The sequence below is a fragment of the Triturus cristatus genome, chromosome 4_2 (assembly GCF_964204655.1).
Source record: "Triturus cristatus chromosome 4_2, aTriCri1.1, whole genome shotgun sequence".
In the NCBI taxonomy this organism is placed as follows: Eukaryota; Metazoa; Chordata; class Amphibia; order Caudata; family Salamandridae; genus Triturus; species Triturus cristatus.
The window spans coordinates 386,903,654-386,931,310 of record NC_140586.1 but is presented as its reverse complement, the minus strand read 5'-3'; the positions used below and the strand labels follow the sequence as shown (position 1 = coordinate 386,931,310).

General features: G+C 45.6%; 1 protein-coding gene across 1 annotated transcript in view; it reads left to right on the top strand.

Annotated features, from left to right (window-relative positions):
• LOC146833929 (calcium-activated chloride channel regulator 1-like) overlaps positions 1-27,657 on the top strand; it is a 205,094-nt gene that overhangs the window by 29,434 nt on the left and 148,003 nt on the right. Inside the window, exon 2 of the mRNA XM_085601848.1 lies at positions 10,843-10,980. Coding sequence (XP_085457974.1) covers positions 10,843-10,980 — 138 coding nt within the window. The remainder of the gene's footprint in view (positions 1-10,842; positions 10,981-27,657) is intronic.

Genomic DNA, 27,657 nt, shown 5'->3' with positions numbered 1-27,657 from the left:
TGGGGGTAACCATAGTCAGATATCCACCTTCCTACACAACCCCCCCCCCCCAAACGAAAGGAGATAAGGCTGACCTTGACAAGGTAAGCCTCTATTGCCTAAGTGGCCACATAAGGAAGAACCAGCACTGGCATGGTTACCCCCTGTCTCATGGTCCACTAAGCAATCCCTCACGCTAAAGGTATCATAGGGTCTCCACCATAGGGAATCTCTACCTTTGGTGTGTCTTTGCAAAGTAAAAGGCTGGTGTTGAGATGGAGTACCGAAGCGAGTGTCCTCAAAGTGAGGCCTCAGCTTCCTCCAATCATCCTCCACCATGGATGCCTTTCTTTCTTTCACTGAGTTGCACTGTGCTCTCAGGGTCAGCCTCTGGCTACCTAAAGCTGGAGGCTGGGTCCCTTTTGTGGGCTTACTGGAGGGACAGGTCAGGTTTGGGGCCCTAAGGTCCCATGTTTGCCTGTGCCCAACAGAATCCCTCTGGGGGAGGTCCCTAACTACCTGTAAAGGAGATCCCTCAGGAATGTTTTAAACCATCACCTGGCTAGGGCTACTAGCCTGGCAATCCTCATTCTTTTGATGGGGGGGTTCTTGTGGACAGGGGCCCTCTTGGGGTCCACTGGCCTCCCTGACCTCTGCAGCCCTGGGCTGACTGAGGCAGGGTAGAGAGAGGCAGGCTACCTGCACCAGACTGGGTCCCACCTTGGAAGGGCCACTGACATCAGAGGCTCTGCCAGGCCAGGCCTGGCTACCTCTGGGGCAGTTCCTTCACAAGGGGTGAGGTCAGATCCCTGAGGAGGCTGACCTTTTCCTAATGTCTGGGGAGAGGGGGACTTTTCTTCCTCCCCACTACTCTCTGTTTGTGTGGAGTGATCCATAGTTTCAGGCTTCACTACACCTATGTCAGTCTGAGTATGGGCTGAGACCATTACAGCCTTGCCAACCTTTTCAGGGAGGCACTCAGTTTGGGTTTGAGCTGTGACTGTCACAGCTCTTCCAGTCTCTACAGGGAAGTCTGTCTTTGCCTGGGCTGTGGCTACCACTGCCCTTCCAACCTTTTCAGGGAGGAAATCTACTTGGACAGGGGTTGTGGCTGGCACAACCCCACTACCCTTTTGTGAAAGGCCTACCATTTTAGAATGGGTGTATTGTTCAACTCCAGCCCAAGCTGAGAGTTCTAAGTCATTCCCCAGTAAGCAGTCCACAGGAAAGGTTGGAGACACTGCCACCCTTTTAGGGCCAGTGACACCTCCCCAGCTGAGACATACCTCTGGGATGACTGTTCTGTTTGCCATCAATGTTAATTACCTGGTATGAGAAACCAGGCAAAAGCTGCTCAGAGGGAACTAGCCTATGGGCCACCATAGTGATGCTAGCTCCAGTGTCTCTGTAGGCCTCAGCTTTTCTACCATTGATGTAGGGCTCCTGTCTGTACCTACCCAAAGTGCTGGGACAGGCAGTGAAGTTGGCAAACCCCATGCCACCATCACAGACAAGAGTAGCTGCTGCAGGGGAATTGGCTAAGCCAGGGCCCCCCTGTGTTCCCCAAGAAAACCCAACCAAATTTTTGGGGGCACTCCCACCACCTGGGGGATTACTGCTGACAGTAATAGGTGGTGTGACAGGAGTAGTTGGAGGAACAGTTTTGTTTTTAGCCTTTGGGCAACTGCTGTCAGTTTTCCAATGCCCAGGAGTTTTACACTCATGGCAGTAAGGCTTTTTAACTGTGGTGGAGGAGGGAGCTTGGGACCCACCACCCTGTGTGGAGTTTTGGGGCCCTGAGGAAGATTTCTCTTTTGTTTTGTCCCCACCCTTCTCTTGAGGCTTGGTGGTATCTTTCTTTTGGTCACCACCCTGATTTTTAGGCCTAATCCTGGTCCTGACCCATTTATCTGCCCTCTTTCCCAATTCTTGGGGAGAGGTCAAATCTGAGTCTACCAGGTGTTGATGGAGAAGCTGGTTCTGACAATTACTAAGGATCTGCTCCCTCATAATCAAGTTGTACAATCCTGTATAGTCCTGCACCTTGCTGCCAGTTAACCAACCTTCCAAAGCCTTAGTGGCACAATCCACAAAATCAGACCAGTTCTGTGTCTGTGTCTTCTGGGTGTCTCTGAACAACAACCTATATTGCTCAGTGGTTAAGCCAAACCCATCTATCAGAGCACTCTTCAGGACTTTGTAATTGTTAGCATCCTCATCACTAACTGTGAGGAGCTTGTCTCTACCTTTGTCAGAAAAGGAGAGCCACAAGCTGCCCACTGACTCTGGGGTACCTGCTGTACTTTGCAGGCCCTCTCCAAAGCAGTCATCCACTTGTGGATGTCATCCCCATTCTGATATGGGGGGACTATCTTGCTTAGGTTTCTATGGTCATAAGACCTATCCCTATCTCTGGGAATGTTGCTGCCACCAGTGGGTTCTGACCCACACAATTTTTGCTCTCTGGCCAGAGCAAGCTTCTCTTTGGCAAGGGCAAGTTCTTCCATTTCAATCCTCAGTTTGGCTTCCCTCATTCTGGCCTCATGCTCTCTCCTCTGGGGGGAAGTCATCCCCCTGTGGGATGAAGCATTGGAGCTTCTTGAGTGATAGGAGTGGAGAGAGTCCCCTGAGGGAGATCTACCCCTTCTATCTCTCTTTTTAAGATTACTTGGGGGCCTGTAAGGGAAGCTCCCATGCAAGCTCCCATGTAAGCTTAAGTTAGCCTGACTAAGTCTTCTGACTGGGGTCTTGCTACCTCCCTCTTCTTCTGAAGTTTCTTCTGCCTCATCTGTATCAGTTAAGTCAGGGGTCTCTTCTGTGGAGGGGAGGCCCTTATCTACAGCTATGGCACCATACTTGGCAGCTCTTTCAGCATCATAGGCCTCCAGAAGCTCCACTAGCTGTCTAAGGGTAGGGTTGGAACCCTGTTTTAATCTCCTGGAGGTACACAGTTGTCTCATCTCCTGGAAAGTGAATGCATCATATCTAGAGGGAATCTGTCTAGGATTCTCCTCTCCTGAGGGAGTATCAGTGTGATCTCCATTCAGGGACATGATTCTAGTGAGGGTGTGGTGTGTGCACCTACCTACACTAGTTGTATCTACTAAACCTCTCTAGTAGTTGTAGTCAGGGTGTGCTAGGCCCTTCAACCTACAACCACTAAGTCCAGTAGGACTTAAGTATTATAATCTATGTTATATGTACCTAAACAATATCTGTGTGATCTTTCAATTTAGTATCTCAAGATTACAATGGTATTACAACAGCAAGCTCAGATCCCAACCGCTGCTCACCAATGTGAGAAGTTGGCCTGATGTATGATGTCACTAGTTCTAGTGTACACCTTATATCAGTCCAAACAACCCTTATGGTGATTGGTTGTAAAGTCAACCTTATAGACCAGCTATCCTAGTGGTAGCATGGACAAGAGCAGTCTTAGGCTAAACTCTGAATGGCATGTGAAGCCAGCTGTGATACCATGTATAATCCCTTGAATACCAAATGAAAGGACACCACAACAGATATATATATAAAATAAAGTGTATTTATTCTAGTCAAACCCTCAGCACTCTTTATGAGATTAGAGGTAAGTACAACACAGTCTTATTCAAGCATACATTAAGTCACACAGGTAAGTAATACAGTTAGGCCCTAGGGGCCACGCAAACCATATACTAAAGAATTGGTATAAGGACCACTGTCACGGAAATAGGATAGGCCTAGGCCTAGGGAATCGCTGGGGCTACACTACACTAGCAACAGTTAGGAAGTGGGAGGCCCACGGGATTCAGGTGCAGAGTGGAAACACTCACGCGTAATGCGTAAAAGTCGATAGAATTACTAACAGTTAGAAATTAACAGTTTAAGGACACTTCTGAAGCAGCTAGAGAGTCGAGACTCGGAAACTAGACCCTAGGATAGTCACTACCCTTGTGAGCACCGAAGTACCCAAGTTACCTAGCCCACGGGCTGCGGGTGCATAGGTGTGAACTTGCGTCGGGTTTCGTCGTGGACTTCTATGGATGCCTGAAGGAAAGTTGCTGACAGGCAGTCAGTAAAGAGTGTCCGGTGGATCCCAAGGCTGGGATCAAGAAGAGAGGATACCTGCAAGCAGAAGGGACAGAGTCAAGGTCACTAGCCAGTGACCACGTGGAACCAGGAAGGAACCAGGCGATGTCGTGAAGATTGCAGGTGAAAGGTGAAGCTTGTCGCTGCAGCCACGGGTACCAGGAGGCGTCGAGGACGACCAGGACCAGGAGGCGAGCTGTCCCACGAAGGCTCTTGCTGTCGGCGGCGTCGAAGTCGAACTAGGACTCACCAAGCCTTGGCAAGCGGAACCCATGAAGAATGGAGGACTTGCTTCTGGTGCAGACCAGGAAGGTCTGGGGTGCTTCTCTTTTGCAAGGGAGTGGGAGCCAGTCTGGAGGAGTCAAACCAGCAGTAAAGATTTCAGGGTGCGTCGTCACAAAGGCCACTAGCCACCAGGCAAGCAACCGGACAGACGCGGCAAGCAGGAAAATGCAGAAGGGCTCCACGCAGGACTCGTGGAGTGTGGGGGGCTGATCTTCGGTGCAGATGGTGCTTGGGGTTGGGGCTTCTCAATCCCCGGTGCACAACTTCGAGGGTGCCTCAGAAGCTGCGCTGGAAGATACTAGCCACTTTTCCCAGGTAGCCGGTCCCACGTCTCTCGTCGCCTCCACGGATCTCAGCTCGGCTGTGGATGTGGATCAGGGTCGGAGAAGTCTGGAAGTCAAGGCTCTGGTCGGGCTCTGCAGTCGGTCCCTCGTAGAACTTCAGCAAAGCAAAGGGTAGTCTCTTGATGGTGCCTGTTTGCACAGGGTAGCCACTCCTTGGCCACAAGGGAGATTCTTCAGTCTTCTTCTTTCGTCGAATGTCGAAGGTCCAGAGTTTCTGTTCAAGGTACAGGTTCAGGATAATCTAATCTCCTGGGGCCTAGCTACCACTCTTATACTAATCTGGGGGGGCTGGGTTGCCTGCTAGGTCACGCCTTATGGGTGGGACCTGGGAGGGGGGTGGTTACACCCCCTTCCCTTTGTCCAGTTTCGCGCCAGGACTGGGGCTGGAGTGCCCCAGCACCGGTTTGAACTGGACTATGCATGGGACACCTTGTGTGCCCCAGGCATGTCTCATTCCTTTCAGCCCTCCCTGCCCCAATACACTAAAGTCTGTCTGGGGAAGTGCTAGCACCTCACCAAGCAGGAAACCTATTGTCCAAGCCTCCCTTGCCGGGATCACTCCCAGCAGCAGGAGGTCAGACTTGTGTCTGTGGCAGCAGCATCCATTTTGTGATGCTGAGGCTTTGGTTAGAGTTAAACAGCAAAGTAGGATTTTAACATGTCTCTCCCTCTAGAAGGGGGGAATAATATCCTCATCACCAGAAATGGTATGGGGGTATTATTCCAAAGTGTTAGACACCTTACACAACATTTTTTGATAAAGCCAAACCATAGTTACCATAACCGTTTAAGATTATAAGGCACTTTAAGAGTATATGGTAGGCTATATCATAGAACAGGTATAAGGACATGGTTCCGAAAGCTGCAGACAGGCTCAGCTCATGCTAGAGCACCATCTCACATGTTACCAAGCACTCTGCCTCCAGGATTGTTAAGGCCTGCCATAGGAGTGGCTGATAGGAACACATGTGTCTATTTTAAGGGTAGATATAGGTATACTATATCTAAGCAAGGGGTGATTACACGACCTTGCCCCAGCTGAGTGATCAGCCAGTTGTGTCTGATTGGAAGGCCAGACCAGGGGTGGCATAATACATGCTGCAGCCCCTGGGAGGCCTAGGGTACACCTATGCCCTGGGTACTTAGGGTACACTGTACAGGGTCCAATAAGGTGATCCTTACCAATTGGGAATGTACCTAGGGTACATGGAGTCCATTTTAAAGAGAGAGCAGACAGCCTGAGACCCTGAATGGCAGGATCTCAGGCCAACTAAGTCGAAAAACCAGCTAGACACTAGGCAAAAAGTTGGGGGTAACCATAGTCAGATATCCACCTTCCTACACACATAAGCCTGATTACCACAAGTGTAGTAAGTTCAAGTTTAAACTAATGTACTACTGCTGCTAAACAATGAAACAGGGCAATTGTTCACAGTATCTCAGCTTGAGTAAACATTGGAAGGGGACTCAATTTGGTCTGCTTAGGAATAGACACACCTATTACTCAACATGTCCCACGACGATGATGATGCTTACAACTTCACAGACCAATCCACGTGCAACAGATGCATCTTGGAGAGGCTTAGTTAGACCGGGAAGGGTAACAGAGGTGGTAGACCTACCACTCTCAGGAATAAAATGCCCTTCCAGGTGTGGGTCATCGCATTGTTCCTCCCATTTGAAAGGATATGGGATCATTGGCACATGCCCATTCGAATCAGTGGGTACATGGGAGCACAGCCATCCCAAGGAGTCCTTCAGGCCCTTCTTCTATTGATCCAGGACATGCAGTAAAGTATTGTCTTTGTGGCTTGCCTTATCATGGTGAGTGATTCAAGGGGGCCCAGTCTCCGTGAGAACCCAGGACATGCATGTTAAATGGAAGACTGACTAAGGAGCTTCTCTAGTGGGAACCAGCTAACTCAGGCTCAAGACTTTGTGAGACGAGAGTAACTCATTGGCAAACTCATTCCAAACGAGAAGAGACTGGAGGATCTTATTATGTCTTGGGGAAGGCCTTAATGATCTCCTACAACATATTACTGACGTCGAAACGCGTCAACAGCACTCAGGCGGCTGCATGAGAACATAGTTTAAAATAACCCTGGGACCTTAAATTTTGCTTTCTGTAATACAGAATATTGATCACTCATCAGTGCATTAAGACAAATGGTGCACAGAATGAGGCTGTGCAATAAACCACAATCTGAATGTTACAGGTAAGCATCGCATTTCTTTTTACTCTTTGAAAAACTGCTCATTTCCCCATTTCTGTGTGTGATCGCCCTTCCTATGATATAGTGACATCTTTGCACATTGCCTATGCTAATTAGTCCTCACCTATGTTTTAGGACTTGTTCCTTCTTTTTTGGGTTTAATGGTTGTCTAGCAGGGTGGTTAGTTAGTACTATTTAAAAAATAAGTGTTTAACCATGGTTCTAAAGTCTAGGGGCATCCCTGTGGCTGGGCTCAGCATCTCACCTGAGTAGAGCTGCTAGTATGACCCTGCTTGGGTTCACCCAATAATATGTAGACCCAGGGAGAAATGTCCATTATGCTGGAGTAATATTGCATGATTACAGTAATTTCACATGATGCTTTTTATGCAACATTCTCGAATTGTGGTTTTATGACACTTCACGGAAACACGTGCCGTTCACAGCAAAAAAGTAACACCAGGGCATGGGAACAGCGGGAGCGCCCAGTCGCTTTTCACATTCAAATGTAGCACCAAATGTCGTAGTAAAATTGTGTGTAATTATGTTTAACTATGCTTAATTTAGCTGTGTTTTAAAAAAAAAATCATGTAGTTATTCGAAAGCGAATTATGAGAATTTCTGACACTTGTAATAACGCGGTGGGTCAGGCTTCTACGTCTGCAATGATTCATAAGCGAGGAAGTGAATTTCAACCAGAGAAAAGAATATCCAGGTAAAGAGAGTTAAACAGACCCTCCAGGATATCATGTGACTGTGAATAAACTGAGCCTGATCCTCCTTTTATGGGCTTTGCTCAATGCTGAGCCAATGAAAGGAGGGTGAGCAACAGGTTAGCAGGCGGGCAGAGGATTTAAGATACTCCATGGCCTGCCTTTAAAATCCGCAGGCCATATTCCTGTTGTCGGGTCCCGCTCTTGCCCATTCACTTTGTTTCCTGGGACCTGCTGCCCCTTGGATCCTTATTTTTTGCAGCTTTATATAGTGCAAACTCGACACTAGTAGCGGCTGGTGTCCGGGCTGAGTGGTGAGGCGGAGGGCAAAGGGTGGGCAAAGGGAGGACGAACAACGACAATAAAACAATAAAAAATAGTGTACCTGCCGCATTGTCGCTCTTCTGCTCCTCAGCAGCATAGGCTTCCAGAATCCCCTGCTGCCAATCCTAATTCTGCTCTCATGCTGCATTTGAGCAGCTTCAGGATTTGCCTGAGCGCTCTCGATTTGCACTCCCAGAGAGGCTGGAAGCATATGTCAGCTGTCTCCAACCCAGCAACGCAGCTCTGGTTAGAGACCCCTTCAGTGCGCATGCCGGTTTGGCCTTCCTGAGACAGCCGGCCAAACCCACATACACCCTGACAACAGTGCCCACCACTCCCCCCTCTGTGACTACCCCCGCAAAGGCCCCACCCCCAGGAGAGAAAAATAAAATCATAATAAACCTGGTTTACAATTTTATTTTTTAATTTTTACAGCGGCTGACGGTGGGCGATGCTCCTCTGCCAAAGTGGAGGAGCCACTTCTGCATATTGGAGCTCTTTACATGACCTCCAGTTACATTAATCATGTGTTTAAGTGATTTGCCCAGAATCATAGGATGTTGAGCTGATGCTGGGACTCAAACCTGGTCCCCATAGTCCAAAGTCTGCTGGTCCGGTCCTAACACCACACCCTCTCAGTTTACTATGGAAGAGAGGAGTCACCCTCTCCTGTGCATCCTCTTTCCCTTGGTAAACACCCCTACCCCAACAAACCCAGGACACTCATGGTCCCTTCGCCTCAGCCCCACTGCCCTCCCACTCCCTAGTCTCCAGTGTACCTGCCACTACATTTTCCCCCTGCTGGCTGTGTATTTTAGGAATAGTGGCTGTACGATGCCAGGGAGATCTGTTTACAGATTTAGAAATGCACTCTGGCATTAGACACCCTCCGTTTCCGAGGTGCGGTGCTGCTGGACACTCTGCTTGACTGGTCAGGGTCTCTAGTAGTGGCCAAGCCATATTTCAATCACCAGCACATGTTCTACGTGCAGCAAACATACCGCAAATTTTGAGGTTGCAAATGTTTCTTTTTTTTTTTTGTTTTGCTGCAAAATTTGCCATCCCTGGCTGCGAAATCCTGAGGGGTCTGGTTAAAGATTTCCGCTGTACTTTGAGGGTGGGGTGGGATAAAGGTCCCGAAAGAAAAGACGGATCAGGTTTCTGATCAGCTACATGCAAATAAAATATACTGTACACAAGAGCTGCCGAACAATGACTTTGTCCAGACGCAGCACATCGAAACCACGTCTGTTTGCACATTCGACCCTACAGGCTTGTGCACGTGTGCTAAATAGGAACATGCATTTGCAATGCAATAGGTCTTGTATTTACAAGAGTTTCAGCTATTGGCATTGTTAATGACAATGCATTTTATTTATGTTTTAAAAACGAAACAAAAATAAAGGGCATTGTTATTTGCAATGTCAATAGCTCAAACTCTCATAAATGTGAGACCTATTGCATTGCAAATGCTTGTTCTTTCTACTAGGGATATGACTCTCCATAACAGACACATATTAAGAAACACACAGAGAGTACATGTAGGTGAATTTATGATTCCTATACTATGCAGCTAGAGGCAATTCTGAAGGAGCACCATACAGTTTGACCAATACCAATTTCACTCTCACTCACACAATTTCACACACATTCACTTGCCGTCACAAACTCACACACACCCTCACTCTCTGCACACACTCATTCTCACTCACTCACCAACTCACTCACAAAGTTGAGGCTCGAGAACAGAGAGTGGATCCTTTGCTAATGAAATGTGAGCGCTGTCTGTTGTAGGCCTGCAGAGACTTCTTTGCATACTCCTGTAAAGTCAGTATTAGGCACTGGTGATGTTTGCACACCTAGGAAATGCTGTCAAGTTCAAGGCTGATGGACGAATGAACTGTGGATGAAAGTGAAAGCTTAAGTATGACATAGTCCACCATTACGTTACCATTGCTGGATGCAAAAATCGACACAGCGCAAGGGATTTATGCACATTTAGGCATACATAGCACACCGCATAAATATTCATCAAGCAATATATGGCCTGGCCGTATTAAGGCACAGAGAATTGTACTTAGGTGCATAGGACTGTATAGGACTGTATAGGACAGCAGACACCTGTGTTTGCGTTTGCACTTGGAATAGAACTTGAATTAAAACTCCTATCCTGCTGAAAGGGGCTAGAGGTCGCCATAAATTGCATGCTGGTTTATTGCAAATTGAGCACCTGGCAGCAGGTATCAGTCTAGAAAGGATGCCACCTGCGGCCCTTGTCCTGCTGTTAGCATGTTATGGGAAAATGGATCCTATTCACAACGTGCCAGGCCTCTTGTGAGTGGGTGCCACTCATTAGTTGGTAGTTGCAACACACATTCCCATTAGCAAGGGAACACAACATACCTTTCCAAAGTCGTTAGCTTCCTTTCCACACATCTTTCACTTGTGTAAAGCCTGTACCTGTTTTTCACATGTGCAATGTGTGCGTCCCACTTCTAAGCTCAGAAAGAAAACCCACAACCACATCATCAGATGTTATATACCGCAGCACGTAACTTTATTCGACCAGTACAAAAACGAAATTGGATTTTCCCCTCAATAATTATTTGAAGACTCAGAAGAAGTGATCTGTATCAATGTTTTTGATTGTAATTTCCTTATGTAGTATCTCGATACCATTGCTTTCAACCAACCTGAAGTAATTTAATACTGAACTTACGCCCACATTTATCTTGCGCGAGTGTTGTGTTCCTTAAATTAACAGGCGTTCTTTTCCTGGTTATTGGACAAAGAAGAGTTTCCCTTGAATGATCATGTTTGTTTTACGGTCTCAAGTTAATTATTTGCAGGCTAAGCCGGAACCGGTGCCTCAAGGCAGTCCGGGATTCACTTTCCCTTCTGTTTCCTTGTCAGGGGATGGTGTCTGATGCCTCATTTTACATGTTCAGCGCCACGCAAAGAAGATTCTTTTTCAAGGACGTCAAGATTTTAATTCCCAAAACATGGAAACCAAAGGGCTACCAGAAGCGAAAGCATGAATCATATGAAAAGGTAAAAAATCTATAATTCCTGAGGGGCGAATTTAACTAGTACTATGAGAATAATTTAGGACTTTAGTTGAGGGAGAGATCTATTTGCATTTTTTTTTACTGAATTTTACTAATATGAATGAATACTTTTGCACTTTGAATCTGTCTGAATGTTTGTAAAACTGACCCGCTTAAAAAATCTTTTATGCACAGCATTTTATATTTTTCTTGCACACCGCTGTTTTTATTTCAGAGATTTCTGTGCTAAAAGACTTGCACCACGTTCCTTGATGCTTTCCACTTCCTGGTTGCCACTCAAGCCAGTGAGCTCTGCCATTAAAAACACGGCCACAGCCCCTGAGAGGCAAGTCCATCTGCGCCTGTCCACGCCCGGACTGCACCAGGGGCCAGGGATGCTGCCAGTTCCAAGACGGAAAAAAAAAACCAGGATCCAACAGAATTACCTGCTCCAGAATCCAATTAGTCAAGGCTCGTCCTATAGATAAGCTTACAGAATGTTCTGTGGTCCCTCCTGACAATATTTTACGCCCTACTTGCCTTAACTGCAACACCTTTAATCAGAGCATATTCAGAAGGTGGGAACTTCTTTGGACCTAACGGGCGCACTTATTATTCCCTGCTCATTGATTAAACATAAATACGAAGTTATGGATCTGATCCAGCACTACACCTACTAAGGGATCAGTACTCTATAGCCCATGGGTACTCACAAACTTTCTCTCGGGGGCCAAATTTACAGTGTGGTTTGTAGCCGAGGGCCGCACCTGTGGGGGCGGGGGCAGTGGGGGAGGAGGCGGGGCTAGAGCAAAAAAAAAACCTATGACCATGAGGTTGAACACAGGCCCCTGCAGCGGACGCCTTCGTCCACTGAGCCACCAGACCCGGCATTCACACATCTTTATCTATCTATCTATCTATCTATCTATCTATCTATCTATCTATCTATCTATCTATCTATCTATCTATCTATCTATCTATCTATCTATCTATCTATCTATCTATCTATCTATCTATCTATCTATCTATCTATCTATCTATCTATCTATCTATCTATCTATCTATCTATCTATCTATCTATCTCACGCTCCGTCTCCCTCCCTCTCTCTCTCTCCCTCTGTCTCCCTCACTGTGTCTCCCTCTCTCTGTCTCCCTCCCTCTCTCTCCGTCTCCCTCCCTGTCACCCTCCCTCTCTCTGTCTCCCTCTCTCTGTCTCCCTCCCTCTCCCTCCCTCTGCCTGTCTCCCTCCCTCTGTCTCCCTCTTGTCTGTCTCAGTCTGTCTCCCTACCTCTCCCTCCCTCCCTCCCTCCCTCTATCTCTCTCTCTCTCCCTCTGTCTCCCTCTCTGTGTTTGTCTCCCTTTCTCTGTCTCCCTCCCTCCCTCTCTCTCTCTGTCTGTCTCCCTCCCTATCTCTCTCCCTCTCTCTCTCCCTCCCTCCCTCCCTATCCCTCCCTGTCTCCCTCTGTCTCCTTCTCTATCTCTCTCACCGTCTGTCTCCCTCCCTCTCTCCATCTCCCTCCCTCTGTCTCCCTCTGTCTCACTCCCTCCCTCTGTCTCCCTCTCTCCGTCTCCCTCCATCTGTCTCACTCTGTCTCACTCACTCTGTCTCCCTTTCTCTCTGTCTCCCTCTCTCTCTCCGTCTCCCTCCCTCTCTATCTCTGTCTCCCTCCCACTCTCTCTCCGTCTCCCTCCCTCTCTCTATCACTCTCTCTCTCCCCCTCTGTCTCACTCACTCTGTTTGTCTCCCTTTCTCTGTCTCCCTTTCTCTGTCTCCCTCTCTGTCTCCCTGTCTCCCTCTCTCTCTCCGTCTGTCTCCCTCCCTCTCTCCATCTTTCTCCCTCCGTCTGTCTCCCTCCCTCTGTCTCCCTCCCTCTCTCTGTCTCCCTCCCTCTCTCTGTCTCCCTCCCTCTCTCCGTCTCTCCCACTCTCTCTCTCTCTCAATAACTGTTTGTCTCCCTTTCGCTCTCCCTCCCTCCCCTCTGTCTCCCTCCCTCTCCCTCTGTCTCCCTATCTGTCTCCCTCTGTCTTCCCCCTCTCCCTCTCCCTCTGTCTTCCTCCCTCTGCGCACTCTGTCTTCCTCCCCCTGTCACCTCACCTGCTGCTCTCACTCCCTGCTGCCCTCCGTCACCTCACCCTGCTGTCCTCCTCACCCTTTGACACCTCACCCGCGCAGAGACAGCTTCCGAGAACACACACAGCCGCCGCCGCACCCAAGTACTTAACAGGTGTTTTAAAAACCATTCACTTGTTAATGAGGCTTTATTGTATTTCACCTCTTCTTAGCGCCCCAGCATCAGGGGCGCTAAGAAGAGGTGAAATTCAACAAAGCCTCATTTACAAGTTAATTGTCTTTAAAAGAAATCGCCCGGCCCCCAGAAGCTCCACGCTGCTGCAACCGGCGATGTAAAAAACACACAGGTATGATGTCTGTAAGGTCCGCGGGCCGCCACGAAGGCTTGCCGGGCCGCCGCCGGCCCGCGGGCCGTACTATGAGTACCCGTGCTATAGCATGACATACAAATGGCCCATACACATTCACCCAACTCATGAAATCGCTGTTGCACAGGGGGTCAAGTCTTAATGACGTGATCAGTTGTTTTCTTTTACAGGTTCATATTTAACATTTCTAAATACATAACTGAACCTGTATATCAACACTCTTTCCTCTGGTCGATGGACCATTAGTTGAGAAGATGATGGTAATAATAGTACTATTTAACTATCTAGTTAGCTAAGTCATCACAGACTCTCTGTAAGATTAATAAAGTTTATCGCAAAATAATGTGTAATTAATGCTCATCGAATACAGGTCACAAAGCAAACAAAGAAATCTCACAAAGAGGGAGAGAAAAACATCAGCAAACTGCAAACAGCGTCACACTCATCAAATGAACAACATGCATATGAAGGAGTGTATAGATGAAGAGACATTAGTTTCAGATACAAAATACATTTGCAAATGATTATGCAAGGTACGAATCATGAAGATATACTAACCCAAAGCATCAGAGAAATACCACCCCCCTGGCCAAGGAGGTAGTGGGCGTCCCCTGAAATAGAGTCAGGGATTTCAGGATACAGGAAACGGGACAAGGACAGGATCAGCTAGGCCTTTCTACAAACCAATGGACAGCGACGAATCACCCCTCTATCTCTCGAATGCGCTCCTCATCTCTCTCCTTCGAATGACCTCTCTCTCTCTCTATCTCCTTCCCCACCCACACCCCTAAAGGCACCCCAGTTATACCCTAAAACCTACATGTCCAACCCACAACAGTTGAAACAATTTATAAAACTCAGCTTCTCATTGGATGGTTTAGAGGGTGTTCAATCACACCACCATGATCACATTTATAATTCTACAGTCTTCTTTGTTTTTATATCGTTCTCATTACAGGGTCCTCGACTTGTGAATACACGTTCATTTATTCATGATACATGTAACAATTTAATCGTTCACATGAGTCCTTTTCGCTGTGTCCGCGGAAGAAGCATTTGCACTGACTCTGAGTCTCACGACCAGTCAAGTCTCTTGGCAGACAAGCAATGTTTTTCGTAGCTGATTCAACCTTGGCTTTTCTCACTCTTCTGCAGCGCTCAGCTTTTCTGTCTATTTATTGGGTTATTCATACTTTTCTCCAGCCCCCATCTACCATGTCAATTTTAGGAAAATGCAGGCCCATTCAGCTAACAATGATGAATAAAACATAAGCATTTAATAATTACATGGAAATACACTTTTCACTATTTACCACCCACCTTTGCACTATCCCATTGTAATATTTTTCTTAGCAAGGCTTTAAGCAAAAGCGGCATTTATTTATTAATATTTTTAAAGTAAAATGCAAGATGCCAAATGCAGCCTAGTCATGCATTAGTTTTTTGTTTCTTTCGTAGTGCAATGTAAAATATGGCCTAGTTCTTTCATGCATTAGTTCACATTAGTGTATGCATGCGCAAAGTTGTTTCCCGTGTATTTTATGTGAATTATATGTTAATTTTCACTGCACACTGTTAGTAAGTATTACGGGGGTGTCAATTCGAGCAGTTTTCTTTTTGCAAAACCCTGCTCCATCAGACCTTATCAAAAATCTGGCCCTAGATTGCCTCTTAGTTATGGAAACCAAAACAAAAGAAGACCCAGGCTCAGACCTAGTGGAAGCTGTACCGCTAGTATCCACAGTCTCCCATCTAGACCGACCAGGTCGGATAGGCAGAGGTTTAGCGATATTTAGCAAGGAATCCCTAATCTTCACATTTGAGCAGATATTACATCTTCTTCATGATGTTTGTGAAGCTGTGCTTTTTAGTTTAAAACTCCATGCTAAAGCCACCTTTACTGGCGTTCTGATTTACTGTCCACCAGGTGCACAGATTAAGTTCCCTACTACGTGGGAACAGGATCTGGAACAGTTTATCATGCACCCCAAGTTTACCATCTTAGGTGACTTTAATTTCCCTTTGGAGGACTCTACTAATCAAGACTCCATCCTGCTGTTGGAGCTTATGGATAATTTTGACTTTAAGCAGCTAGTTCACACTGCTGCCCATAGTGCAGGACACACCCTGGACGGCATTCTTACCAATACTACTGACTGTCATGTTATAGACACTCTCCCCCTTAGCTGGTCAGACCACCAGGTGGTACTCTTTATGTCCCCTCTCTCCCCCCTGATAAGCAGACTGAAAGAACCAAATAACGGGCCCCAAGTCACTGAAACTGGAGCTAGATATTCAAGAAGAGCTTCAACTAGCTCCCAACACCTCAGCATCTGATGTAGACACTGACTTGACCCATCCAGAGAAAACTGTTTCCTGCTGGCTTAAGTCAGCCTTCTGTAAGGAAGCACCAATGAGGGTTAAATGCCTAACTAGGATTAAAACGTCAGCGGCTTGGTACTTTGAAAAACTCAGAGAGCTGAGACAGCAATGTCGCATGCAGGAGCGGAAGTGGTGCGACTGCCTAGATCCAAATGAGAATGACAAGCTTAAAGCCTTACTGCCTTCATATAAGCTTAGGATCATCGAGGCTAAGTCCACTTACTACACAATAAAAATTAGGTCAGCCAGAAATTCCACTAACAAACGCTTTACTGTTTTCGAAAACTTGTCTAATCCTCCCAGCAAGCAACAGACCAGTGTTTCCTAAACGATCTGTGATAACCTGGCAACTTTTTTCAGAGACAACATCCTCAACATATATTCAGAATTTAGTGTCGCCGAGACTCTCAAGGAGCAGAACATAACTCAAGAGATACCTCTTTCAGCCCCCTTGCTGCAAGCTTTTTCTCCGATTACAGTACACCAAGTCAGGGAGATGTTATCGGGTTCTCCCACTGACCTGTGTCCTCCTAAAATTTTGCAGCTGGCCCCTGATCCAGTAGAAAAGGTTTTGAACAAAGCCTTCAACCATATTATGACTTCTGAGATTAGGATCTCAAAGGAAGCTATCATTATTTCTCTGCCTAAAAAGCCCAATGTAGATTGTGATGAACTGAAGAACTACTGTCCGATCTCCTTGCTCCCTATGCCGGCGAACATTCTCTTAAAACACTTGAATCAAGAGTTAGTTAAGCTTATCACTAACCATGATCTTCTGGCCCCCTCTGAAAATGGCTTCAGGAGTGGTCACAGAGTCTGCACTTATTGGAGCAACTGACTATCAGAATGCAGATTGTTTAGGGCTGGACTGCTGGCCTGTTCCTATTAGACCCATCGGCAGCCTGCGATACTTTCTTGTCGACACACGTGGTCAAACAGCTACAGCACGTAGAGGTAGGGGTTAAGGCATTAGAACTGCTTCACTATTTTCATTTTGAGAGGCACCTGATAGTAAGCTGTGGTCAGTTTAGGGTTAAGGCATTCAGCTTACCTTGTGGGGTGCCACAGGGCTCCTAACTTAGTCCCACTCTTTTTGACTTCTACGTCTCCCCATTGGCAGCCTTAGGGAGATCCTTTGGATTCCAGGTTTTGACAATCTATCTGAGACGGCGGCAAAATTTAAACTTTGTATGGCTGGTGTGAGTAGCTGGATGAAGGACAACTTCCTTTAGCTTAATGCTGAAAAGTGCGAAATCATGTTCTGCAGATCCCAGAATTATATATGGTTAGAGATGTGGAGGCCGGAATCCTATGGGCCTCTCCCCGCACCTATGGAGTTTGCAAAGAATCTAAGGATTCTGTTTGAAACCTCTCTTAACTTCAATCTGCAGGTAAACCATCCTCTGGGTTACCTGCTTCTTCTTTGTGTTTAAGTCCCTTAAGAAGAACTTCTCGTTAACTCTAGAGGAACTTGGCAAAACAGTGGCTATCTCATTGATCACCTGGTGATTAGACTACTGTTTTGCAGTTTACCTCATTATTAACAACATCTCTTTGAAAAACTCCAGATGGTTCAAAAAGTGTCAGCGCGCAGCACACTGAACATTCCGAAATATTTTTTTGTGAGGGAAGATTTTTGCGGTCTTCATTGGCTTCCTGCCAGAAATCAGGTGATGTTCAAGGCACTTAGCACATTCCATCTAGCCTTACACCATAAGGGCTCCTTGTCTAATAGGTCATCCTTTCATTGGTACAGACCAACCAGGTCTTTAAGATCAGCTTTAAGTAGGAAAGTCACTGTTTCAAATTTTATAAAGTCTAGACGGAGAGCATGCTTCTTTTTCGTCATCGCCGCCAGGCTACGGAACACTATGCTAATCCACATTGCAGTTGTCAACTCCTTTTCTTCTTTCAGAAAAACATGAATACTTGGCTTTTTACTTCTTATGTCAGTTTCTGTTTTCCTGGCCACTCTGTTTAAGGCGCCCTTCTGTCTATCCTTCTCTAGGTTGTCATGCCTCCCTCCTTGTTCTGATGTTCCCGGAGTGGGATTTTCTCAGATGTGCTTAGGAGTTATTCGAACTCAGAAAATTGATACCTCTGGGTTTAGAACACTATATAAGTATTTTGTTAATTTCATTTCATAAGATACGTTGGTCCAAAAGGTGTGACACGTATGAATGGATAATTATGTGACAAGATGAGAGAAATATGTGCATGGCTATTTTATATGTAGAACTAAATTGTGGACACATAGGAAACACACCAACACTGAAGTATGGTGCTTGGAAGCTTGGTTTTCTTTTGAAAAAGGCAGATAGATATCTCTGTGGACTATAGTTTGATCTGAGAGTCTAAAAGTGTTTTCAATCACATGGGATACATGCACAAAAGCCATGACCGGACAAGGGAAACATGTTTCTCTATAAACCCCTCATTAACATGGCACTGTTATCAGTGTGTCAGTGTACTTGGTTCTCCTTGCCCTTTCAACTGATCCTTTCTGAGAATAAAGCTGTTTCCCTTTGCCAGATTATATGTTGGTTTATTGATCTACTGTAAACCTGGAAACCTGCCACAAACCCCTCTCCATGCAGAATTAATTAGTTAGGGACGGACCTTCAAACTCTCACATACTCTATTGGCAAATCATAAAAGTATATAGAAAAAATATCATGCAAATTAAACAATCAGTATCCCAAATCTCCCAACATTCAATACAATATATACACAAAATCCACTTAAAGATAAAAGCGCATAGAATAAAAGTAGCTCATCTCATCAATTAAAAAGAACAACTATCCTAATAAAACCAGCCGTCTATAATTCATTTTCAGTGGCCATTAACAACCCCTGATAAAAAGAGGGCTAAATAATAAATAGTGGGTGTTTTTAACATCTGGAGAAAGTAAAAAGCTGGCCATACTTGAATAAAATTCTGGTTCAACAGAAAAGGCCGGACTAAATTGTGGCGCAGCCAATTAAATCTGGGACATATAACAATATGGAAAGTATCAGGGAGAGACACTTGATCACAAGAGCAAGGAAGGAGATCCAAGAATGTACACCAAGCCACTCTAGGTAACACAAGGTGAAGCAAGTCAGGAACCTCCTATGATATGAAGACATTTCCCACAGTAGATAGGGTTCAATACCCTGCACTGTCTTGATCATAATAAATAATCATAAAGAAAGCTTACGAAGGGCTAAAGCGTCCTGTTATGAAGTTTCCCTTTAAAAAAAGCATGTTTTACCTAGGGAATGTCCATCTTGACTATCCCTTGGGGATTGGAAAACAGCTCAGGTCGACCCAAAGATTTAAAAGCAAGCTTGATATAGGCTAACCTAGAAATACTCATTGCTTCATCCAGCGCCATACAATTGTGTATTATGAGCCTGTTAAGCAAGAGATCTTCTTTCAACCACACTGATAGCCAGAAGATCAGGGGACAAAGGGCAATCCAGTCTGTTATGTAACCAATGCCTACCTCCTCATGCAACATTCCTGAGGGGATGCTTGCAGGAACTTTGAGGAGGCCCCTAAGGAAATAGATTTTGACCACCAGTAGCTAGGGACATGATTCATAACCCCAAATATCACAGCCATAACTGACCAGTGACACACATTTAGCCTTGTAGACCTTTCACATCACCTCTAAATTAGTTTGGCCCAAGCATCTAGCTAAAAGGAAAACCCAAACAGTGGCCGTTTTGAGTTTCAGCGAATATTTCTTCATCAGTGGTTGCCATGAAAACCTGGAGTCTAAAAGGATCTCCATGTAGCAAAAGTGCTCTACCCTATAGATTGAATAACCATTTGACAGAAATCTATTTGACCTGGCATTCTTTGGTCCCAGTCCTTCCATATACCCTACATACAACTCTATCAGCCGTTGCAGCCCTTTGGCAATCCTAGATATTAGGACAGCTTCGTCCGCATATAAAAGAACTGGCAAACGGGGAGCAACTACTAACAGGATGGCTAGATCTTGTTCCAACAAGGGCTCCTCCAAACCATTAATATACAGAGTGAAAAGAAAAGGGGCAAAAATACACCCCTGGCGCACCCCGTTCTTCACTTCCCAGAGATGATGTGCACTTGCCATCCGTTCCAAATCTCACCGTGGTGGAAAGGCTCTCATGGAGGGCTTGCAGGAAAAAAGCAAGGCCGATCGACCCCCATGAATACATGTTCAGCCCACAACTTAGCTCTGTTGACACGATCGAAGGCTGAACTGAGGTTCATGAAGGCCAAGTGTATCGACCCTCCCCTTGCTCTAGTATACTTGTTTGTCAACAACATAAGGTAAAGGGTCTGATCCATTGTCCCCCGGCCATGTCTAAACCTGTGTCTATATTCAGTGAGAATGTTTCCCTCACTAGCCCACGATGCCAAGCAGTCCAAAAAAAAACTTCCCAAGACCCTCACTTCACTGTCCACCAGAGATATAGGATGATAGCAGGCAGGATCAGTCCTGGTCCCCTTCTTGAAATCTGGTATTATGATGGAGCTTTTACAGCTGGTAGGCATCTTCCTTTAGCGGCCATGTTAAAGTGCCGTGTGAGCAGGGGGGCCCATAGATCCCCCTCAGACTTGAACAAAAGCTGGAGCCTTCCCCTTGGGTTTGAATCAGAGGGCTTTCTTAACCTCCATCCAATGAAAGTTCAGGCCCGGCTCCCCCCCCCCCCCTCTCCCCCTCACCCCACTCCATGGTGCAGGATAACAGCTCTCTTCTGAGTGATAGATAGCCCCAAAGTGCCCCCGCCACTCCTGTGGAGGAATGATCAAGTCCTGAGAACAGACCTGATCCTTGGCAAAGATGGGGTGGTTCACAATCACCAAAATGTAGCAGAATCTCTTGTGGCACAGGCTTTCATTAATCTCTCCCATAGTTGCAACTCAAGGAATGTCTTCCTATTGCTACGCGCCACCCAATAGCAAGCTCTAGCCTTCCTGATTTCCCCCCTTTCCCTGGGCGTTCTGAGCAAAGTAGACATAAGGGCTCTATGGGCCCTACTACAATCCTTGTCAAATCACCCACAGGGTGGTGCAGACTGAACTGCAGATGGTACAACCTGGGCAGTCTTTATACTCACAGCTATATTGTCAAATGCCTTCAAAATATTAGAAACCAGGGCCTTTTCAACTAGGCAAGTATTAAAATCCGTCCTTCGAGTGGAAATCGGGGTCCTTCAGAAATCCTCTGGGACCACCTTGGCCCACTTAAGCCTGTGCCCTTGAGCAACAGGGGTAACCGGTTCTTGATACAGGGCTACCGTCCTATCCTTGGCACCTATCCAGCTGAAATGTGCCAAAAGAGGATTATGATCACTCATGACAGTTTTAAACTTAATCAGAGAAGTTAAAAAGCAAGAAGAAACTAATATATAGTCAATAGTAGAGGAGGCTGTCCCATATCCCTTAAAGGTCGGGATATGCATAGCATTCCCAGCGTCCTGTCGATTCACAAGGGAATGATCTACAAAAAGTGAATTAAACCTATCCCCAATGGGCGAATGCTCCAGGTGGATCTGATCACCATTCACCATGTCCTCATCTTCTGAGGTATCCCGAATGAAAAACAGTCTCCACACGAGTGTAAGTTAAGAATGCCCATCTGGAGAATTAAGGTAAAGCTCAAGTGCTAAGTGGAGGTATTGATAAAAAACCAATTAAGCTCATGAACAGCTAGCTGGCCCCCCTAGGTGGATGATAAATATTAACAACAAGTACCCTTAAGTGATCAGGAAATGTCAATATAATCGCTAGAATAGCAGGTGTGTAGGAGTCTACAGTTTCTTTTTTGCAGTTAAGGGTAGTTCTAATAAAAGTAACCAAGCCTCTTTTGCCTGGTCATGAACAGAGGGCAAGTCAAAAGAAATAAATGGAATAAATCCTTCCAAAACTAGCACCCCTTCTTGTGCCATGTCTCCTGGAGACAGATAATACCATTCGCATTAAGGAGATCAAGATACACCTGATCTTCCAGCATTCCTCTAATTCCGACGATGTTCCAGCTCAAAACCCTTAATGAGAGGGGAGTTGAACACAGAGGGGCAAGCTCTATGGACTCCAGCCAGTCCAAGGACTCTAAATGAGTCAGGAGATCAAAACGATTACCCAATGCGATAGGAGGGTCACAAAAAGGGAGGAAGACCTGCTGGGTACCGTAACCTTTGGGGTTTTTACACCCCCTTCCTGGGAACCAAACAATGGTTTACAGCCGCGGTCGGTAGTAGGAGTAACAGCAGGGCGGTGACGTGGGGAGGGGGAGGGGCAGGGTGGGGGGTAGTAAACTATGGATTAAGGAGGTTTACAGGTAAATTAACATATAAATTAATAAAACGAATTTCGTTGCGTGCACTGCATCGCATTTGGGGATGCAGTGCACGCAACAAAATTCGTTTTATTAATTTATATGTAAACTTACCTGTAAACCTCCGTAATCCATAGTTTACTACCCCCCACCCTGCCCCTCCCCCTGCCCACGTCACCGCCCTGCAGTTACTCCTACTACCGACCGCGGCTGATGGTTTATAGAAATAGCCCAAAGGGAGTAGAGGAGTCTCTGTATCATACCCTTTCCCCCTTTAGAACTGGTCCACAAGCACTCCTGCCATCTAATTGTTTGAGAAGTTAATGACCACACAGTCAACTGCAGGAGTGAGCTAGATTGTTACCTTGCTGGAGACAGAATTCTGGTGTGAGGCCAGGGAATTCGCCTTGCTCTCCCCCTAATAGTCGATGTGCTTTTTTGTTACCAAGGGTGCAGCCGCGGCCCGTGGAGGGAGTTGCGTGGGGCGGTAAGGCGGGGCGGAGGTTGCTAAAAACCGGAATATGGATAATTGCAGGTAAGTAAACAATTAAATAAATAAAACGAATTTCGTAGCGCGCGCTGCATCGCAAAATGCGATGCAGCGCGTGCTACGAAATTCGTTTTATTTATTTAATTGTTTACCTACCTGCAATTATCCATTTTCCGGTTTTTAGAACCCCCCACCCTGCCCCTCCCCCGCCCCGCCTTACCGCCCCACGGAACTCCCTCCACGGGCCGCGGCTGCAAGGGTGCCAAACAAGGAAGAAGAGGAGGTGAAGCTAGAAGGGAGGGAATATCCTCAGGCTGCCTAGAAGCCTGCCTCTCAATAGCCTGATAGAGAGTACCCACCCCCTGTCCCTTCCCTGAGTCTAAGCCATCAGTCAATCCTTCTCTTCCCCCCTTAATTCCGCGACTTCCTCAGGGCTGTATGATGAAAAAGTGATCTTGGTAATCGCTCCGCCGGTGATAATTCCGACCCGGCTGGCCAGTGTAAAGTCCTAAACTAATGGACTGATCTGTGAAAGATGCACTATGATAATGGTGAACCAGTTGTTACGTCTGCCGTGAGTCTTTCATCATACAGCCCTGAGGAAGTCGCGTAATTTCCAATTGCGACAAAACACGTGTTGGCTGGTTTCCTTCTTGCTCTAATGAAAAATAAAATAAAGACAAAGAATCTTTCTACCAATGAGGACAATTGACTTTTGCTTGATAATTTACTCGAACCGTGTTGACACAATTTCACTGCACAACTATTTTTTTGTGTGCCCAGGACTTTAGTAATAGTCCAACGCTCCTCAATTCCACTGGAAGGGAATGTTCAACAGGGTGTTCTGACACACAGATTTACCCAAAGATGAAATCCAGGATAAGGATTTACCAAACTCCTCTGCCTCTACTTTTTGGCACGTTTTAGTACATAGACCCCCTGATGGTACCTGAACTTTTCAGAATGTTCTCAGACCTGTGCGCCACCACCGGTGTCTGCTTAATAATTTGACCCCTCGCTTTCCTGCTTACTTCTGAGTCATTACGGCCGCTCCGAAGAAGCTTCAAGGGAGCCCCGCTCCTATTGCGGCTTGTTATGGCTTTTAGCAGTAACATTTAAACTGATTTGATGCCCTCGTAATCAAAAACACCAAGGAGCTGTGCTCATAGACCCCGTTCATTTTTGCACACAGCTGAGTGCTCATAACAGTATTGTCCCCTTTTTGTCTTGCCTCCTTTCAAGCAGTTTCAATTTATGAAAGTTAATATTAGGATAAAGAGTGTGCAAACTGACTACTTACCTGTGGACTTACGTAGCCATTGTAAATCTCTTGTTTACGATTTCATGTACATTTTCCACTATTCCGAAGATTACCCTCAATACATTCCTGGCCACCCATATCAGTGGGATAAGACGAGTGGGTCACTCGTTGGAATAGAAAGTGCTATGTACATGCAAATACAATGCAATACAGGCTACAATAACCTGAAAAATACATTGAGAATATTCCTTTCTCATGTACAAATAGTTCACCAATACTTGTTAGCCTGCATGCCTTTAAATGTCACTTCCTGACTGGCAAATTCTAACTGTGTGCATCAAGTTTAGAGCCGAGCAGAATTAGGTTGCTCAAGGAAGCCGAGATTAGATTATTCTTATTCGCAGAGAAAACCCCAATGTCTCAACTTTCGCATCCATAATGCACTACGTCATGCCACTTTCCGGAGAAAAGCTTCACTTCTATGTAAGAAATAAACTGGAAATTAACCAAGCTCTCGAAAACTGAACTTCTGTTGACTTACTGCCATACTCATTCCTGCTTTATTTTTTATCAGTTTAATTTTTATGACTCTGAAATCCTGCCTTAGTTTTTATCAATTTAATTTTAAGGAGCCTAGAAACCATTTACCCACAACAGATTGTAGCCATTGCACCATTTCCCATAAATGCTGTTCTGTCCAACTTCAACAAAACAGTGAACTGGGCAGTCTGAAAACACATGCCCCAAAATGACCCTGCTAAAACTTCCTTCTTGTTCCTTTGCACTGATGAAATATTATGTGCACAGTTGTTCCGGAAAGCAAGTCCCGACCATTTCCATTGAAATTGAGGAAGTTTACCATAAGGAACTGCAACACAATGAGAAAGTCTTGTCCATACTTGAACAAGAGTTGCATTGCCATAGCTAGTAATATTTTGTTTGATTGTGAAACTCTTTCACTATAAGAAAAGTCCTATTACTACTGGGGAAACATCAAGAAAGGTAATATTTCCCCCTTCTTGTGACATATTCCACACCTCAAGCAATTGTACTGTAACCTGCCTGGAGTCCTATTGCTGCCAGCTTGTCAGTCCATTGAACCATGCCAGAAACCACAAGATTCTCTTTCATTGTCATTCTAACATTCCATTGAACCTTGTCAGAAGCCACAAGATACTCCTTCATTGTCATGGGTAACCCAGGCATGGAGGATGAATTTGCCTGCTCTGGTAGGATTCAATTTCCTGCACCTGCAGAAAACTATGGAGGGAGCATAGGTCAGGTGACCCCTGTTTGTAAGTGAATATGGAGACATGGTTATATCAGCACAACACCTTGATTAACTAAAATGTGAAAAAAGTCTGTACTGCATGACAGATTACATGAACTACCGGTGTTAATTCATTTTTTTTTAAATCAGAGTTAGGTTTTGCTCAGTTCAGAGCTGTTTTGTAGTATCAAACAGCAATGTTTGTCATTGTGTACCATAAACAAAACATGATCATTAATCTTTGCTATTACAGTATCGGAACCTAACCAATGGAGTTACAGTATTATTCAATTGTCAGAAGTTTTTCAAAAATCGGAGAGCATCAGTATTTAAAATTGTAAGTTTGCCATCAGTATATATGGTATATTAGGAGCTTCACAGATTTTGAATGTATCCTAACTACTTATTCTTTGATAGAAATATGGGGGCCACCTTAAAGTCAAAATCTTATTTGTAAAACACAGTTTCTTGATGTCATCAAAAGAGGAGGGACAAAGAAAAAGTGACAAGTGGAATGATTGGTATACCCAGTCAGTCACTAGTAATTACTCAGAGAAACCTTCCACTCAGTGTTTAGGTTGAGTCTAGCAGCGTGCATGCGCTGCTCTGCGAGGCTTGTAGTGTTTAGTCAGGTTGGTTAGGCCACGCTCACGGCTTTCCATTTGTTCCTACTTGTGCCTCTCTTAATTCCTTTGTTGTTATTGGCAAGACACTGCTCTTTGGTTCCTTGCGTGTTTATGTTTTTTGCACCCCTGCAGCACACGTTTCAAAAGTCCCTTGTTTCCTATTTCTGAACATGCTAAAAGTGGCCGCCCGCAATTTCCATTCGTTTTCATTACTTTTGTTACAATTGCGGCACCAGCGCAGGTGCCATGATGCATCAAAAGTAAGAAATAGAAAAAAAAGTGCCTTTCTATTTCTTTACTTTTTATGCAATCGCGGCACTTGCTACGACAAAAGGAAATGGCGGGCGGCCGCTATCAACATTTATAGAAATAGGAAACAAGCATTTGGAATGCAGTAAGTCTCCCATTTACTCAAGTTTAAGCTATTGACATTGTAAATAACAATGCCTTTTTGTATGTTTTAAAAACCAAACAATAAATAAAAGTAATTGTCATTTACAATGCCAATAGCTCAAAGTCACGTAAATGCGAGACCTATTGCATTGCAAATGCTCGTGTTAAATTCCTGGTGGCACTTTTGGCTCGTACCACGGCAAGTTCAGACGCTGTTCACCTCAGGTATTGGCAGGGGCGCCACCGAGGGGATTGATAAGTCCCTCGGCATAAGACAATTTGAATAATCAATCTATGGTGTTTCAAAACAATGCAAATGCACTTCTTCTAACATCACGCAGTGGCAGCGCAGTTAACATTTCAGCTACTGCAAAGCACTGAATTGGATATGCGATTAGAACATTTTTCAGAAATAAATCCTTTTATCGGTTCACTGCATTCAGAAACGAGCCTTGCCTAGAATACTGTAAGGTTTCACAATTTTGATGTCTGGTGTTTGCAAATGAATCTGTTACCGAGTACAGCTCTAGCTTACTGGGGGTCCGTAAAATGTACACCTCTTCATGTGTCTCACATGGAAATTATGCAAAAACATATTTCACTTTCCGAAAAATCACCTATTGACAGGGGCGGCTCCGCAATGTGGGCGGAGGAGCATCGCCCTACTGTTTTCTCGTAGTGCGAGCAGCAGAAAGATAAAATGGTACTATAAATACCATTGTATATTTCTGCTTCTCGCACTGCGAGAAAGCAGAAGGGTTTGGTTGAGGGTGGGCGAGTGGATGGTCCTGCTCCAGGACAGGGGAGGGGTGACTTTCCCACTGTTTTGAGCGCTGACTGTTAGGTCTACATGCAGCCTACATGGACACAATGGTCTCCCCATAGACGCCTGTGCGGTCGGCATCCCAGCCAATCACAACACTGCCATTGCAGCGTTGTGATTGGCTTAGCGGAGGGGAAGGAGGCTGCCTGCTTCCAGTGTGGAGGAGAGGACACGGGATGACTCGGGACCAGGCCGCGAAGGTAAGTTTAATTTTTTTTAATTTATTTAAAATTAACTCCCCCCCCGAGCAACCCTCTGCCAAACCCCACACCCCCACGCCCCTCCACACACCCCCACATCCCCAGCCTGCGAGTCATGATGGTCGGTATTGGTATAAAAGAGACCACAGGGTGATATCCCCCAGAAGGACCTCACCGCTCCTTCAGATAGCCGCAACATTATACATTTGTATCACCATAAGGTGTTAAAAGTGCAGTGTGCTAGTATTGCAGCTGTTTCAAGAAATCATTGTATCGAGCAGTCTGTGCGCTTGCAGTCTCTCTCTCTCTCTCTCTCTCTCTCTCTCTCTCTCTCTCGCTCTCTGTGCATGTGCAAAGCAAAGGATTCCAATCAATACGTGATTTCGATGCTGTTGTGTCCAATCATATGTGAAGTGCTATTGACTACTAAAGGCCGTACAAATTATGCTTTTAAAGCGTGTTTTTGTAGCAAAGTATCGC